This window comes from Pollicipes pollicipes, unplaced genomic scaffold, assembly GCF_011947565.3.
Source record: "Pollicipes pollicipes isolate AB1234 unplaced genomic scaffold, Ppol_2.1 Scaffold_3087;HRSCAF=3621_pilon_pilon_pilon, whole genome shotgun sequence".
In the NCBI taxonomy this organism is placed as follows: Eukaryota; Metazoa; Arthropoda; class Thecostraca; order Pollicipedomorpha; family Pollicipedidae; genus Pollicipes; species Pollicipes pollicipes.
This window is the reverse complement of record NW_023596225.1, coordinates 16,901,156-16,916,573: the sequence shown is the minus strand read 5'-3', so window position 1 is coordinate 16,916,573 and position 15,418 is coordinate 16,901,156. Positions and strand designations below refer to the sequence as shown.

Genomic DNA, 15,418 nt, shown 5'->3' with positions numbered 1-15,418 from the left:
CCGACCCTTCAGCTCGGGTCCACTGTCGGATAGGGTTCGAACAATGGGCCTCGCCCCCCGTTCGTTACGGCCCCTGGCCGAACAAACGTGACTCACCTTTGAAAATGACCAGCGAGAATGGGTGCTTGATGTTCCGGCTCGTGATGGTCTTGACGTCCGTGCCGTCCAGCTTGGCGTGCTGCACGTGGTCCAGCAGCGCGTCACACCAGTAGAGCCGGTCGCTGTCGTAGTCGATGCTGAGGCCGTTGGGCCAGCCGAGCAGCACGTTGCGGAACACCTCTACGTGAGTTCCGTCGGCGTACGCGCGGCTGATGTTCGCCGGTCGGTCCCACTCCGAGAAGAAGATGTACCTGTGACACGCCAGCGGCAGCGGTCAACACGACAGCGGCGTCTGCCAGTTTTGACGGGTGTGCGTGGACGAAACGCTTCACTTGGACAACTTTGAATGCTGTGTGAAGGCTGTCCCACGGCACTCCACGAAACCTAGAAAATATTGAACCATGCACAGGTCCGAGGGTAAAAAACTGGCAAAACAAGCTGTAATTGAGACCAGTTTATGATCAACCGATCTGCCATAAACGTTGTCTATGACACACAACAGAATGATCGAACCTTGACCAGGTGGTGATATCGCACCTCCCGTCGCCCCCCCCCCCCCCCCCACGGCTCGGAGTGCGCCGCCGCCGGCCACTCACCCCCCCCCCCCCTCACACACACACACACGGCTTAGAGCGCGCCGCCGCCGGCCGCTCACCCTCCCCCCCCCCCCACACACACGGCTTAGAACACGCCGCGCCGGCCACTCACCCCTTGTTGGGGTGGACCGCGATGGCACGCGGCCGCGCCAGGTTCGTCAGCAGCGTGCGCCTGATCCGCGAGGCGCCCGTGTTGATGACGTTGAGCGTGGCCTTCCGGCTGTCGATGTAGTAGAGGTTGCCCGAGATCCAGTCGAGCGCCAGGCCCTCGACGCCCTCGTTCTGCGAGGCGAGCACGTTCTCCTGGCCGGTGCCGTCCAGGTTGATGCGGTAGATGACGTCGAGGAGCACGTCCGAGTAGTAGATCTTCTCGGCGTGGTAGTCGAAGTCGAGGCCGACGAAGCGGGCCGTGCGCGACACGATGGGCATCATGGCGTCGTTCATGTTGACCGCCACCGGCTCCAGCACCTGCACCACGCCGACCAGCGCGTTAGCAAGTCGGGTAACCTGGCGGTCCCTACATTACCTCCGACGACTGCGTTCTTCTGATTGAGTACAATGAGTGAAAACCTGGAAACTCTGATGATGGACTACTGCTAGAGTTAAAAGCAGCGCACTGACACGCAGCAAAGCGCCCAGTTAATCTAAGACATGACGACCGGAAAAGACTATTCGCCTTGATTACACATTCCAGATCGCTTGAGTCTTCCTTGGTTACCGCCATGCGTAGCAAGTCGATGTGAACACATCCTAAACAACGAAGATGAACACCACTCAAACACACCAACCGAACACGACACAAGTCGAAACCCAGCCAGCACACACCTGTCCTTTGATGAACTTCTGCTGGGAGTACATGAGGAACTCCTTGACGGGGGCGCACTCCATCTTGTCCGCCCTCAGGTAGTAGCCGACCTGGCAGCCGCAACGGTAGCCGAGGCCGGTGCCCTCCGTGTTGCGGGTCAGCAGGCACAGATGCTCGCACATGCCGTTGCTCTCACCGCACGGCTTCGGCACTGGAACGGGCCGGCCGAGGTCACGAGTGGGGAAGGGGCATATGCGACCATGCGATTGTGCAGCACCAACACTAACAGGGCGGGGTAATCAGGCTACTTGACGCGATGTTAAAATCCCAAAATCCCGATGCGATTTGATGATACTGGTTAATGGCGACCGCTGTAGTCAACGAAATGTTATGCAGATGATACGCCTCAAATGCCACAGGCGACAGTGACACAACGTACGAGACACTGAAAGGCAGACCGCGCTCTTCGACGCCACAACGGGGCGGAACCGCTCGTGGCCACCCACGCGGACACATCCAACCGCTCGCCCCGTCCGCGGCCGCCGCGTGGCCGGACGGGGCCGATCGACTCACACTGCGGCTGCAGCAGCTGGTGCACGGCCTTGATGGCCTTCGGGTCGCCGGTGGTGCCCTTGTCCGTGTGCACGTTGCGGATGGAGCTGATGCCGTTGAACTTGTCCACCTCGATGACGCCCTGTCGCGTGGCGTCCGTCCAGTAGATGTTACGCTCGAACGTGGCCAGCCGGCTGGGCGCCGGCGCGTTTGTCGAGCCGCGCAGAACGGGGAACCTGCCGAACCCGTGAGTTGGTCAAGTGCTGCCGACAAGTGTCGGGCGGCCGCGCAATCGGACGTGGCCGGGCCATCGACGCCCCAGCTAAGACCATGGCGCTGGGCAGCCCGGCTATTCGCCGTTGAGCTAGGGTATACACGTAGAAGATGATACAAAGTTTCCTACGTCACAGCGTTTGGCATGCGTACAACAATGTTCGCATCTCGTGGATAAGTCAAGTGAGCATATCCAAGCGCGAGTCATGCACCTCCTCCCGCAGATCGGCGGACCGCGGTGACGTCAGTTGGTGACGTTAGTTTCTGCCGTCGCCGAATACAGAGACGCGAGCAGCGTCGCGCACCTGTACTCTCCGTCGTAGTCGACCGTCTCTATGTAGTCGAGCAGGGAGTCGCAGAAGTAGATGCGCTTGTTGATTATGTCGACCGTGACGCCAGACGCCTTGTAGATGGCGTCCGAGACCAGGGCTCGCAGCTCCGTGCCGTCCATGTTTGCCCGTACGATCCGGTCCTGGTCCGCGATGAACATGTATCTGCCGTGAACAGGACCCAGCGTGAGCATGTCCCGATTAACGCGTCACGTCCTGCCTGCGAACGCGATTGGGCGATCATGCAGCGCCTCAAAAACACGCAGCCATCTCTGTCACATCTACAATTACATAACCTTATCGCCACGACGTACGAACAGCCCGTCACTAATTCGACTGTATAAAAACGCACTCAGCCCCGAGTTGCGAAACATCCCAAAAGTTCACGGCAGACGGGTTGCTCGGCCACCCATGTGCAGCTCAGGTCTGGAGCGCCGCCCCGCCTGGTCTCGAGCGCCCCCCCCCCCCCCCCCGGCGTGCCCCGGTGCGCCGCCACTGACCCGAGCGAAGGGTCGAGCGCCACGTCGCGCGGACTGGTCAGGTTGTAGCCGATGACGATGGCGTGGTAGCGGCCGTCGATGTCGAACACGTCCACCTTCTGGCCGATCATGTCGGCCACGTAGATGTTGTCACCGATCCAGTCGACGGCGACGGAGACGGGCGCCCAGGTGGTGCTGGTGGTGATGTTGAGCACGGCTGTGCCCGGGTCCTTGTTCAGCCGACTCCGGTACACCTGTGCGGGACAGCAGGGGGGCGTGTTCATCGGGGGTGTGGGCCAGGGGTGCACGCCACACACACCCGGGGCCGACGTTGGAGGTCAAGGTCGTACGCACACGCCTGCGTCAGAAGTCAGGGATGCGCAAGCTCGGTGCAGAGACCAGCGCACACACACAACTGGGCCGCAGGCCACGGACGCAGAGTCTGCACCGCTGACCTGAGGTCCCGTTGTCTGCAGACAGCTGGGCCACAAACCCTGGAGCCTAGGTCAGGGGCGTGGCTGGGGAGGAGGTCAGAGGAACGTTTAACGCCAGTTGGGGGTGCGCCGGCTGGGTAAACACAACACAGCCACACGGCCGTCCACCGGAACCGCTCCGAACGCGAGGAATGCGGCAGCTCAGGGACGCGTCCATCTGCCGGACCGGTACATGGCCGGCGGACCCGCATCAGCACAATCCAACATTATTCAGAGCCGGCCCTGGCTGGAGCGGCCTCCGAGCTCAGAGGATGGGGCGCAACAGCGCAAGCATTGATCGGTTCCGGGTCATCCAACTACTGACCTGTGTTGCCAACAGCGATTTCCGATTGGTCGATACGCTCAATTATATTTTTGAGCAGACGTTTGTAAAGGGTGTTCGTGCCGCGTCGTCATATCAATTATCGGGTAAAACCTGGGGCAGCGGGCCATAAATATGCCAGCCAACATGAGAGAGAGAGAGAGTGCTTTCGAGACAACATGCCAGAGAAATTTCCACGAATGCTCAACAAAGGCAACCACAGAATTACCGGGAACTGGGATGGAGTCGGACTGTGCCCAAATCCCTAGATGAAAAGATTCTGACTTGGGCCGTGTGCAGCCATCTTGTGCTGGCGACCATCGCCAGGGGATTATACGGCCACCCTGTGCGGACGGATGACGTCACAAACAAGTTCGCTCCCTAGACGCTAAGTATTGTTGCGCCTTACTATCCGCAGGGCGACGGAGCATGCTTCTGCAACAGCAAACTGTACGCGAGGGGCCTGATGTGATGTTTGAAGCAATAAAAACACCTTGCCTTTCAACCTTTCAAAATGTTGCATCACGCTAAAAAGTATCTATTGTGGGCACACGCCTTCCTGCAGGTGAGCCTCTGATGTTCGATAACAGCGGGCCGGTTCCTGGCCGGTCCATGTCCGCATATGTCTCTAACAAATGGCCGCCGCGTTCGCATGCCAGCTGCGGCAATTCCCGGCGCAGAGCGCGGCAGTTCCTGGTACGCTTTGGTGCGGCCCCGGGCTGGTGAGCTGGCATTGGAAGTAAGGAGTGATATTTGGCACAACCTGGACACGGTGGCGAGGACACAAGTTCCTTTCTCAAATGGTAAAGACCTTGTGTCCGTCGGCACAGGGTGGCCGTATGATGGATTGGGATAAAGGACACGGACACAAAGGAATGTTGCATACGACGGCTATTATAAGTACAGGATGACCCAGATAAGAGTGAGCGCACGCTTTTCCCAATAGCAGCAAGAGTATTTGTCGCACAATCGTGGCTGTGGTGGTTGTAAAACACCCCCAAAGACAGCGGTAACCAGCAGAGATGTCTTACTAAGGCTTAGATGTTTTGTGAATTGCACCTCATTCTAAGCTTTTCACAAAAGTCAGCTCACATTAACTGGAAATGGGAAATCATTCCACCGCAGGAAAATAATTTCAATCTACGAAATATTGAACGAAATATGTTTTTCATTCAACATCGAGAACGCGAAATCCAGTCACCGAATCCGAGAAGAAATAAGGTTTTATGGTAGGTTAGATCAACCTTTTTGGCTGAACCCCCAACCGATTTTAGGAAGTGTATTCCCTGCTTCCCTGGCCAAGTCTTTCGGACATTCGGGCAACAGACCAGGGAAATAGCTGATGTCTCTCCGATCGAGCTAAGCCTCGATCATTTCACCACAACCTCTGTCACGCCCTGACGCCAGAGTATTCCCCCGGTTTGCGGCCGTAGGCGCCGTGGGTGGCGCCGCCCGCCCGGCCACGAGGACGCGTCCTGACCGGGCGGGCCCGACGCGTGCTCCGGCGGCGCGTGCCCCAGCGCCCCGGACCCCGGCCGTCCGGGCACGTTCGAGAGCGGCGATCAGAACAGGAGCGGCCAGCCGCCTGTCGCCGGCAGCACCTCCGCTGCGCGACCGTGGTCGGCCAGGCTCCGGCGCGCCGTCCTACGGCCACACGAGATGATGGGTCCCGGGGTGGCGCGGACCGACACAGCCACACGAGATGATGGGTCCCGGGGTGGCGCGGGCCGACACACAGCCACATGAGATGATGGGTCCCGGGGTGGCGCACACCGATACAGCCACACGAGATGATGGGTCCCGGGGTGGCGCGGACCGACACACGGCCACACGAGATGATGGGTCCCGGGGTAGCGCGGACCGACACAGCCACACGAGATGATGGGTGCCGGGGTGCCGCGGACCGACACACGACCACGCGAGATGATGGGTGCCGGGGTGGTGCGGACCGACACACGGCCACACGAGACGATGGGTCCCGGGGTGGTGCGGACCGACACACGCCCACACGAGATGATGGGTGCCGGGGTGGCGCGCACCGAACGAGTGAGAAGAAGTAAGCTCGCGAAAGGGCAACGCCACGACAGGACGTGCTCCCGTGTCTGGATGGGGTCGTGTCGAATGGCGGACGTACAGGTGCCGCGCCCCGACCGGAGACATTTGGAAGGGTCACAAGGCGGGCCGCAGACCGCGCGCGCCAGAAATAATCCTGGGACCCGGGCTGCAGCCGCTGAGGGGAGCGGGTGGGGGGGGGGGGGGGGGCAGGGATCTCGCGCCACAGCGCCGGCGTATTAGGAGTTAACTGATGTGGGCAGACCACAACAGGCAACAGGCACGACAACAGTGTCTGTGATCACATAAAACTGCCGGTGTCTCTGAGCAGCACACAAGGCCTTTCGGGAGGAAAGCTCGCGGTCACTGAGGCCTGCGATGAGCGTTCGGGACCATCGCTGTCTGGGTGGAAGATCCGACGTCGTCGCTGGCTGCGAGTCGAACCCTGTTCTGCCGGACTGCACGTGCTTGAAAGGTTCCCAGGGCGGGGCCGAAAACCGCACGCAACGAGAAGGAGCCTAACGGTAGACATTGGGCTGAGGAAGCCCTGGGAGCATCTGTAAGTTGGAAAGTCACAACCACCACATGCCAACCACGAACCCTCTGCCTGAAAGGAGCATGGACCACCGCGGGACCAACCAGACCTCCCCCCCCCCCGTGTCCGCGGTCAGAGCGAGACACGCTCCGCCGCCCGGGTCAGCTGCACACGACCTCGCTCAGTCGCGCGGTTACCTTCCGCGTGTCGACGTCGGACCAGAAGAGCATGCCGCGCTGGTAGTGGTAGTCGATGCCGCTAGCGGACGTGGTGTTGGCCACCACCTCCACGACCTCCCGGTGGCGCGGGTCCAGCCGCAGGATCTGTCGACACAGGCGCGACCTTTCAGCGGCCGGCAGAACACAGCGGAAACGAGCCACAATACGGCAGTCAGAGCGGCGCTATGCGCCGATCGGATGTGCCACCCGCATGCGGACGGCCGCCGCAAAAGCCGCGTGAATTGTTGAGTTTTGGATGGCTCATTTGCTTTCAGTGTTAATCGGGTGGAGGGTAAAGCGAGTCCCGGTCGCCCGGTTCCGTCGGAGTTGGCGATGCGGCAGTACAGATCAGACCAGCATGTGTGTCCAGGAGCACAACACTGCCACATCGGTCTATTTAATGGATCGTTGTTAGCAGCCTGCTACGCAGTAGCGCTGTTCGATTCGTTACGTTATTCATTGCAATTCACGACGGCAAACACCTTCGATCGTCAGTGGGCGGACAGTGGCCGCAGGCTGAGTGAGAGCGGGACACGAGCGGTGGGTCCCACCCAGCTGTTCGCGGCGGCGCCCCTCCCGGCTCCCTGCAACACTGCCCACAGCCGTGCGCTTCGTGCTCCAGCGTGTGCATTTATTGCAAGAGCAAGTGCAGAAGCATGCTGACGTGCACAGACGCTGGCCACAAACTGGCAATATAAATGTAGTTCTTGTAGTAAGTGTAGTTCTTGATTTCCATAGATGTTCTCTGCTCAACCTGCAGCCAAAAGTTGGTACCCTCCCTCTGCTCATGTAACACTAAGCCCATGGCGGGGAAAAGGCCTCCAACGACTAATAAAAGCCGGTAGCTCGGTGCCGTCCCGGCCGTCGCGGCGTGCTCGGCGGTTCGGCCGGTGTCTCTGAATCACGGCTTGGCGCGGGCCCGTGCCAGGGTCGGGCGGTAGGCCGCCGATTAGCTGGGGAATTCCATCCGAACCGGTCGCCATTGCGCGCCGGCGCTTCGCGACGTGTTGCCACTGTTCGGCCGGGCACGCTCAGAGCTCGTTTATGTGGCGAGCGTCCGGCGGCGGCGCCTTCGGCCGGAGGGGCCCCTCTCGCGACGCTGCACCCCGACCCGACGCCGGCAGCGATCCGTCCGGTCAGCGGAGCCAGCGGCGCGCACCCGGCCCGGGCCCCGGGCACGACCGGAGCGCGACGTCACACCCCGTGCCCCGTCAACGGCGGAGCCGGTCCGAGACTTCTCCGCCATTTTGTTTGAGTCCCGCCCGTCCGAGGCAGCCGGCAAACCGTCGAGCGCGGAGCCGCCTGTCCAGCTGGCGGCGCTGGACGCGGCGGGGCGACGGCCGCGGGCGTCGGCGCGGCGCCGCCAGCCGGGTGCGGTCACCGACGCTGACGAATCGCCAGGTGCGATAATGCTGCAGAGAAAGCCTTGCACGGCGCTGCTGACGCGGCGCTCCGGCGAATGCTTAGCATTTGAGTCAAGGTGGACGGGTGGACGGGCGCGGCGGCGTCAGCGCCAGGCATGTCGCAGGTCCCGTCGAGCGCTGGCGACGCGAGCTAAAGAGCGGGCCCGACAAATGAGAATTTCAGTGTGGAGCCGTTGTCCAGGAGTCGGGCGTCAGTTTGTCCAACACGAGGCTGGGTGATGCGTGTTGTTGTCGATGTGGGACTCCAGCCAAAGAGGTGCGGGGCAATGCGTCCGCGCGTGCGAAGGAGGCGCGTCTTCACAACATATTACGAGAAATCCACGTGGTCCACCATCAGGCGCTTTGAGATGTTCCACCCGATAGCCTTCACCGCGGCAAGCGTGCAGGCATGCGAAACCGTGCGCTGACATATTGCTGCTGTGCGGGGCGGAAAACTCGGTGCGTACCTTCTTCTTGTGGGCGTAGTAGAGCCGCAGCGCCTCCGAGTTCTCGGCGCGGCACACGGTGCCGTTCAGCTGATATCCAACCTTGCAGAGACACTTGAAGCTGCCCTCGGTGTTGGTGCAGAACTGGTCGCAGAAGCCCCAGCCCTTGCACTCGTTGAAGTCTGGGAACAGAGAGGTGATATTCTCAGCACGTCTTCATACACTCTGATGCTAAAAGAGCCCAAGGCTGAATCGTGCAGCGTAGAGGGAACCCAGTGCCAGCGAGCGAGCACTTATGCACAGGGACAAAACAGAAGACAAAAGAGCGCCCATCACATCACAGCCCTTCCGCACAGCTAGAGAAAATTACCGCATCATCACGACTGAAACACATGCCATTTCCCGGAACTGAGCATGCGCACCTCGAAAATTATCCCACTTCCCGAGGCGACCCCAAGACCCAGATTCAAGCTCTGCATCGGAACACGCGGCTAAATCGCCTACTGCACTTCCGAGCTCGCACCCGAGCCTGATCCTGGTGGGAACCCTCGTCGTCGCCGGTGAGGGGGGGGGGGGGTCAGCCCCGACCTCGACACTGGCCGTGCTTACCGTCGCAGAGTCGACCGTCGTCTGCCAGCGCCTTGCCTACTGGACACACGCACATGCCGCCGTCCATGGAGGGCCGACACTTGTGCTCGCACTGTAGCGACTCGCACAGTTCGTTGGCTGCCGAAGGTCCGCGCGCGGGTCAGCAAGGGGCGCAGAGAGTCTGGGGGGGGGGGGGACCACGAGCAAGACCGGACCCGGCTCGGCACGTGTACGGCAGGAGGCAGGGGTGACGTGGAGGCGTCACGCGGGTCGGCGGGAGGAGGCAGGGGGGGGGGGGCGCAGAGGCGTCACACAGACCGAACAGGGGGAAGGCAGAAACGGACGGCAGAGAGATGCCGGAGGCGACATGAGGTGACACAGGCGCCATGGTGGGAAACTTGTACGGCATCGCGAGCGCAGCTACAATCGAGAGTTCCAATGCAGAGCTGCACAGCCAACGTTGCTAGCGACTTTCCCCGGCCGGCAAAGGGAGCGGAAACATCGATCTCACAGAGGTGCACTCGCATACACAAGGCTCTGGCACGGGTCGGTTCTCCACAGGACCACGCTTCAAAGCTCAAGGCGGTGGAATGCCATGACAGCCAGATAAGGGCGGCTTCGTCTGTAAGCTCGTCAGACACGAAACGAATGACATTTCTTGTTTGTGCGGTGTTCTCGAGGCAGTTCGCGGAACGTGAGACATGAATATGCTGCGTCATGCACCCCGGCGGTTCTGAAGGTGACCCCGAAGCACCGGTGGGCCGTGGTTCGATCTTAGAGTGGCAAGGCTCGCAGACGGTCGAGTAAACAGCTGAATGGATTCAATGGAAGGCATGGCAATATCGACGTCGATCGATTACGAAACAGGACAGAGGGAACATCCGTGAGATCGATTGCGGAGAGATCCGCGAGATCAAATGTAGACGTGTGAAACCGTCTGGTTGGAGGAACTCAGGCCCAAGGAGGCTCTACAAATGCGGATCTTTATAGCACCGGTGATCACGTTTCTCAGAGACTAAAACAGAGCAGTGCGTTTTCCTCCTTGCACAACAGGTTAGAATACGACTCTCATATTCCCAGGGGTGCTAATACCATGCAAGCGCGCACGGATCTAGGCATTCTCAAACTCGTGCGCACAGGCACACCCGCACACACGCGAAGAGACGAACACAAACACAACAACAGAGAAGCAAGCCCTTGCACGCACGCACGCTAGCCAGCACGTCAACAGCGCGCTGCGCCAGTCGATAAGCCCTGAAGTCAGCACCAAACGGTCAGCAGCCACGCACGAGCTGTTCACTTACAGCACGTGTCGTTCTTCTCGTCGGCTCCGTCGGTGCAGTCGGACTGGGTGTCGCAAAGTTTGGTGCTGTCGATACACTTCTTGTCGGCCTCACACAGGAACTGGCCCTCCGGGCAGTCGACCGCCTGGGTGGCGGCGGGGAGGGGGGGGGGGGGGGGTTAGCGTGAGCTGGTGGCCGACAGGGGCGCGGACGCTAGCGGGAAACGGTGGATATGGCAGCGTCCCGTCCGTTTTTCCCGAAATAGCCCCTGTGCTTGTCAATCCTGACGCTATAACGCACTTTTTTGGCACGTCTGTCAAACCATTCTGCACCACTCAGGACATGACCACAGTAAACGCCCATTCAGGACCGGCTGCCTGACTGTCTCCCCGATCGTGATCAGTTTCCTCGCCCGACCTCAGCGTCCTGGTCACACCATGAGTCGCCGGTGGACGAGACACACACGACCCGGCCCTGTTCCGCCGGTCGAAACACGGGCGTCGGCCAGCCCGCGGTGGCGCTGCCAACGCCGCCTTAAATCACCGGCAAACGCCATTCAAAACGGACGCCGGCGCCAAGACGGCTGGCACCGCCGGCGAGCGGCGCGGCTCGGCGCGGCTCGGCGCGGCGCGAAGCGGGGTCGCTGGGTACAGCGGCGTTGGCGCCGCGGCCGGCTCACCTGGCAGTCGCGCTCGTCGGACGCGTCCGAGCAGTCGGTCGACGAGTCGCACTTCCACCGGTGCGGAATGCACAGGCCGTTGTCGCAGCGGAACTGGCCCTCGTGGCAGGCCGGGAAGTCTGGCGGTAGTCCGGCCGGTCAGGTCCGTCGCACACGGGCGGCGCGGCGGGGCAAAGAGTCCGCACAGGTCGCCAGAGAATCGCCGGTGCGCCCGAGGAATGATGATTGGACGGCGCGGCGGCTACATTCCGACGCGCCGCAGCCACAAACAACGCCAACTGGAGCGGCACGGCTGCGCTCTACCGCGACTGCATCGGATCGGACACGCCCTGTAATATCACTCTCGCCTACGTCGCTCGCAGCACGGGGACGTGTGCTGACTTTATAACGAGCGAGTGACACGCAGCGCATTTTTCATAAAGCTTCTGTGCTGCGTTTTTGGGTACTGCGTGATAACAGCCGCCATGGCCATGACGGGGAGTTGCCAGCGAACTATTCTTACCGCACCACAATTCCGTACACGCGAATCGCATACCCCTGCCAGCACAGTCCCAAAAGCGGCACAGCTGAGTCCGGCCCATACATGGCCCATTCAATTAATGTGCGTGACTAGTTGGCTGCACCAGCTCCCCGGCGCAGCCTCTGAAGCGCCCCACGGCCACCACCGAACCCACTCTGGTCTGCGCCCGGCGCGGCGTCTGCGTCTCGCGCTCCTTTACGTAACGCCTCTGCCGAGCGACCCAGCTGGGCCAAGCATACACCTTTCGCAGCTTGAAGTCAGGGGGACCGCTTTTGGATTGGCCGCCGGCCGCGCTGCGGCGGCCGACACCGCACACTCCCCGACACTCACTGCAGTCCTCCTCGTCACTGCCATCTTCGCACTCCTTGCGGTGGTTGCACTCCTGGTCCTTCTCTATGCAACCTTTGCCGTCCTTGCACCTGGTGGATCAAAGACGACGCGATTGACGTCGAGGTAACAAAGGATGTAGCGTGAAAATATGCACTGAGATGACTGCAAACCCCGCCTCTCAAAACCGATAGGCGAAAAATCGCATGCTGCGATTAATCATGGCTAGCTGCAACCCATTGATGTCTTTCACGTACGATAACGAACCCAAACGTGACGCCGCCCGAACATGTTTTAAAAACGCATGTCCCAAACACGTTTATGGGCCACGCTTTTGCGATGGGTGGATTCCACACAGCTGCAAGCTCGGTACGTCTCAAGACGGGCGTTTAAAACGGCATTGCAGCTGGGAAACAAAGTGGGTTCTACAACCCTTCACCGGTCTCCCATTTCTATGAGACAACGACAATTTGTTCTGCTAACCCCACATGGCGACTCCAGAGCAACGGCCAGTTGCAGCCTCCGTGCATCGATTAAACAGGAGGGTGGCAGAGGCAGCAACAGGCTGTCTGTCTCAGCAGGGCGGCACGGGTGCCGATCTCTCCTGGGGGAGGTTCGTGCTCACAGCTCAGGTCCCGCCTCAGCTGGTCTAGGTCACGCCAGAGCTCACCTCAGCGGGTCTAGGTCACGCCAGGTTGCAGCCCTGTTTGACACCGGCTGGTCCAGGCCATCTCACCTCACGCAGTTGGTTCTCACTTCACTCACTCACCGCACAGCAGGCATCATCTTACTCATTTGGTCCGGGCGACAGTAGGTCTCACCGCTCTCGGTTGGTCCAGGTCACAGCAGGCATCACCTCACTCATTTGCTCCAGGCGGCAGCAGGTCTCACCTCAATCAGTTGGTCCGGGGCACAGATCTCCCATCACTCAGTCGGTCCAGGTCATAGCAGGTCTCACCTCAGCTGGTCCAGGTCGCAGGAGACACCATCGCATTGGTCTTCGTCCGAGTGATCCCGGCAGTCCAAGTATCCGTCACACTTCTTGTCCGACGGCACACAGAGGCCGGAGCCGCACTTGAAATCCTCGGCATTGCACTCGCGGTAGTCTGCGGCACACGGGGTGGCACACTGCTGATGACGGGGAGATGACGTCACAGGGAGGACGTGACAAGCAACTGACGACGGCGCCGCAAGGCGGAAGCAGCGGAGGATCAAGGAAGTGCTATCAAACGGAGGTGACAACAGCTGAGAGCAGCACTCGCAAAGGGAGACAGAAGCTGCTGGGGACCGCGCCTGTCAGCACCAGCGCGTCGGCCACGCGGAACACGACGGGCTTCCATGGCCAAAAAGGTGTCTCTCGAGTATCACAGCAACTAGCTGTTACACAAACTGCTGAAACATGACAGAATAGCAGAGTAGCGGCGCAAGGGAGCCAAGCTAGGCTTTATTCGGACGATTTGGGCGCTAAATTCAGGGCCGCAACTCGTGAGCATCCATCACAGCTCAGTTCACACAATTATCTGATAAACGGCATTCCAAGTGGGAGGGAAGAAGGTGATCACTCTTCGCCGACGGAGTCAAGGCTTCCAAAAGAGGGCGGCCAGGATCTCTTCGCATTTGCTTGTGACCGTGGAAATCTGAATGATTAACAACAGCAATATCTAAGGGTTGACGATCACTCCTCTTGCAGGAATTACGAAATACGCGACGCAGAGCAAGTGCGTTCATGGTAGATAGCCCGTGTAGTTGTACGGGCAGAATAATAAACGAAAGTGCACTCGCGGAAGAACAAGACGCATCGAAGGTGTCCGATGGTCTTGAGGCCGATTATGCTGAATGTCCCAGGGTAACGTCTATTACGCTGCATTTCGCCGAGCCCCGCGGCCGCGCGCATTGATTCCTCCGCCGGCATCGATCCGGTGGCTTAACGAGCGGTCGGGCACGTGGACGGGTAGCAAGCCAGTGGACACCGCCGCCGGAGCCGCCGCTCCAGCGCGCCACGACCGCTGGACCGCGCCAGCACCAATCAAGGGACACCAACTCCCCGCAACGGCGATGGCAGGGACAATGGATCACACGGGTGAAGGAAGGCCTCTGATGTGCCGGATATGATCGGTGACAAAAACTGACACTTCTATAAACCAATCCCTGGCGAAATTGCGAAAACGCAGACGAATTTCAACAGACCACACCATATTACAACAGACTGTCCCAGCTACCCGAAACTCAAAGTTAGGTATTGGTCTGTACTCGCAAACACTTGCAGCATGAGCATGTGTAGAACACATGTCAAAACGTTGACAATTACGTTACGAAACGTGACGTCACAGGGGTGCAATTTTGCAAATAACGTAGGATGAGGAATGACGGGGGTATGGAGTATGAAAAAATGGCTGGGCCTGTCGCCTAAATGCACTTAGAACAGATTTCTCCACAGATTTGACTCACATTCTTTTCGCAGTTGGGAGCAGGGGTGTAGTTTCTCGCAATTAGTTTAGGGGTCTAAGCTTCAAAAATTGTTATCAATGAAACACAATACTTCAAAAATGATAAATAAAAATAGGAAACTACATTCATGGCTTGGAGGCACAACCCCATCCCCTTAACTGAATAGAAAACTACACGCCTCTACGCTGGCTATATTAATTATGCCTTTATGTGATAATTTTATTAGTATAGTTCCAAGCATCATTCAGTGTTTGATGACCAGCAAATACTACTTATGTGCGAATGCATTCCAGAAACAAAAATGTCTGATGATTATGTCGCACTGCATTACATTTGTCTTTGTTTTGTAGTTCATTACATTTAGAGTTATATTGCAACAGTTTCTGAAAGGTTTGACTCCAGGTGGCAATTGAGACGGTTCCAAATTTCGTTCGTGACAGAAAAGGCACCTTTATCACCCCCTGGGATCACGTGTCGCCCTCTGCAACGTGCCAGGCTCCCCACAAAATGTTAGAGCTATCCGTCATGTGGGGATCGCTGCACGAGCACGATCCGATGCTGCGAGCCGCATTTGAGAACCGCTGGACAATGGCAGCACCACTGAAATCCGCGACCTATCAAGAAACAGCGCACCATACGTGGAACGCTGACTTGCGCGAGGAGCGTGACAATCGCGTCTCGTAACCTAGAAATGCTGCACTGAATGCCACATGGCGTCCAGGACCATCCGTACTGTGATCGCTGGCAGTAGCATGTCGGCAAGCCCGTCACGAACGCGACCGGATTCATTTCCCGTCACGAACGCGACTGAAACAGTGACGTCAAGGACCGAACTGTTGCAGAAAAGTGTCCCAGCCAAACGAGATCCCGCCCATTTTTATCGCCGTCTGACTTGCCATATATGCGGACCAACAGGTAGCGTGCACTGCCGGTCGTGAATTCCAATGTAGTAGCGACAGCGTTGAGTTCTGTTTTGAGCAGAAGTAGAACA

General features: G+C 59.2%; 1 protein-coding gene across 1 annotated transcript in view; it reads right to left on the bottom strand.

Annotated features, from left to right (window-relative positions):
• LOC119089810 (low-density lipoprotein receptor-related protein 2-like) overlaps positions 1 to 15,418 on the bottom strand; it is a 72,689-nt gene that overhangs the window by 38,489 nt on the left and 18,782 nt on the right. Inside the window, 13 exon segments of the mRNA XM_037212627.1 lie at positions 97 to 350; positions 808 to 1,163; positions 1,521 to 1,711; positions 2,074 to 2,288; positions 2,631 to 2,819; positions 3,155 to 3,387; positions 6,713 to 6,838; positions 8,604 to 8,764; positions 9,192 to 9,308; positions 10,475 to 10,598; positions 11,133 to 11,251; positions 11,983 to 12,071; positions 12,938 to 13,085. Of these exon segments, the coding sequence (XP_037068522.1) occupies positions 97 to 350; positions 808 to 1,163; positions 1,521 to 1,711; positions 2,074 to 2,288; positions 2,631 to 2,819; positions 3,155 to 3,387; positions 6,713 to 6,838; positions 8,604 to 8,764; positions 9,192 to 9,308; positions 10,475 to 10,598; positions 11,133 to 11,251; positions 11,983 to 12,071; positions 12,938 to 13,085 (2,322 nt within the window).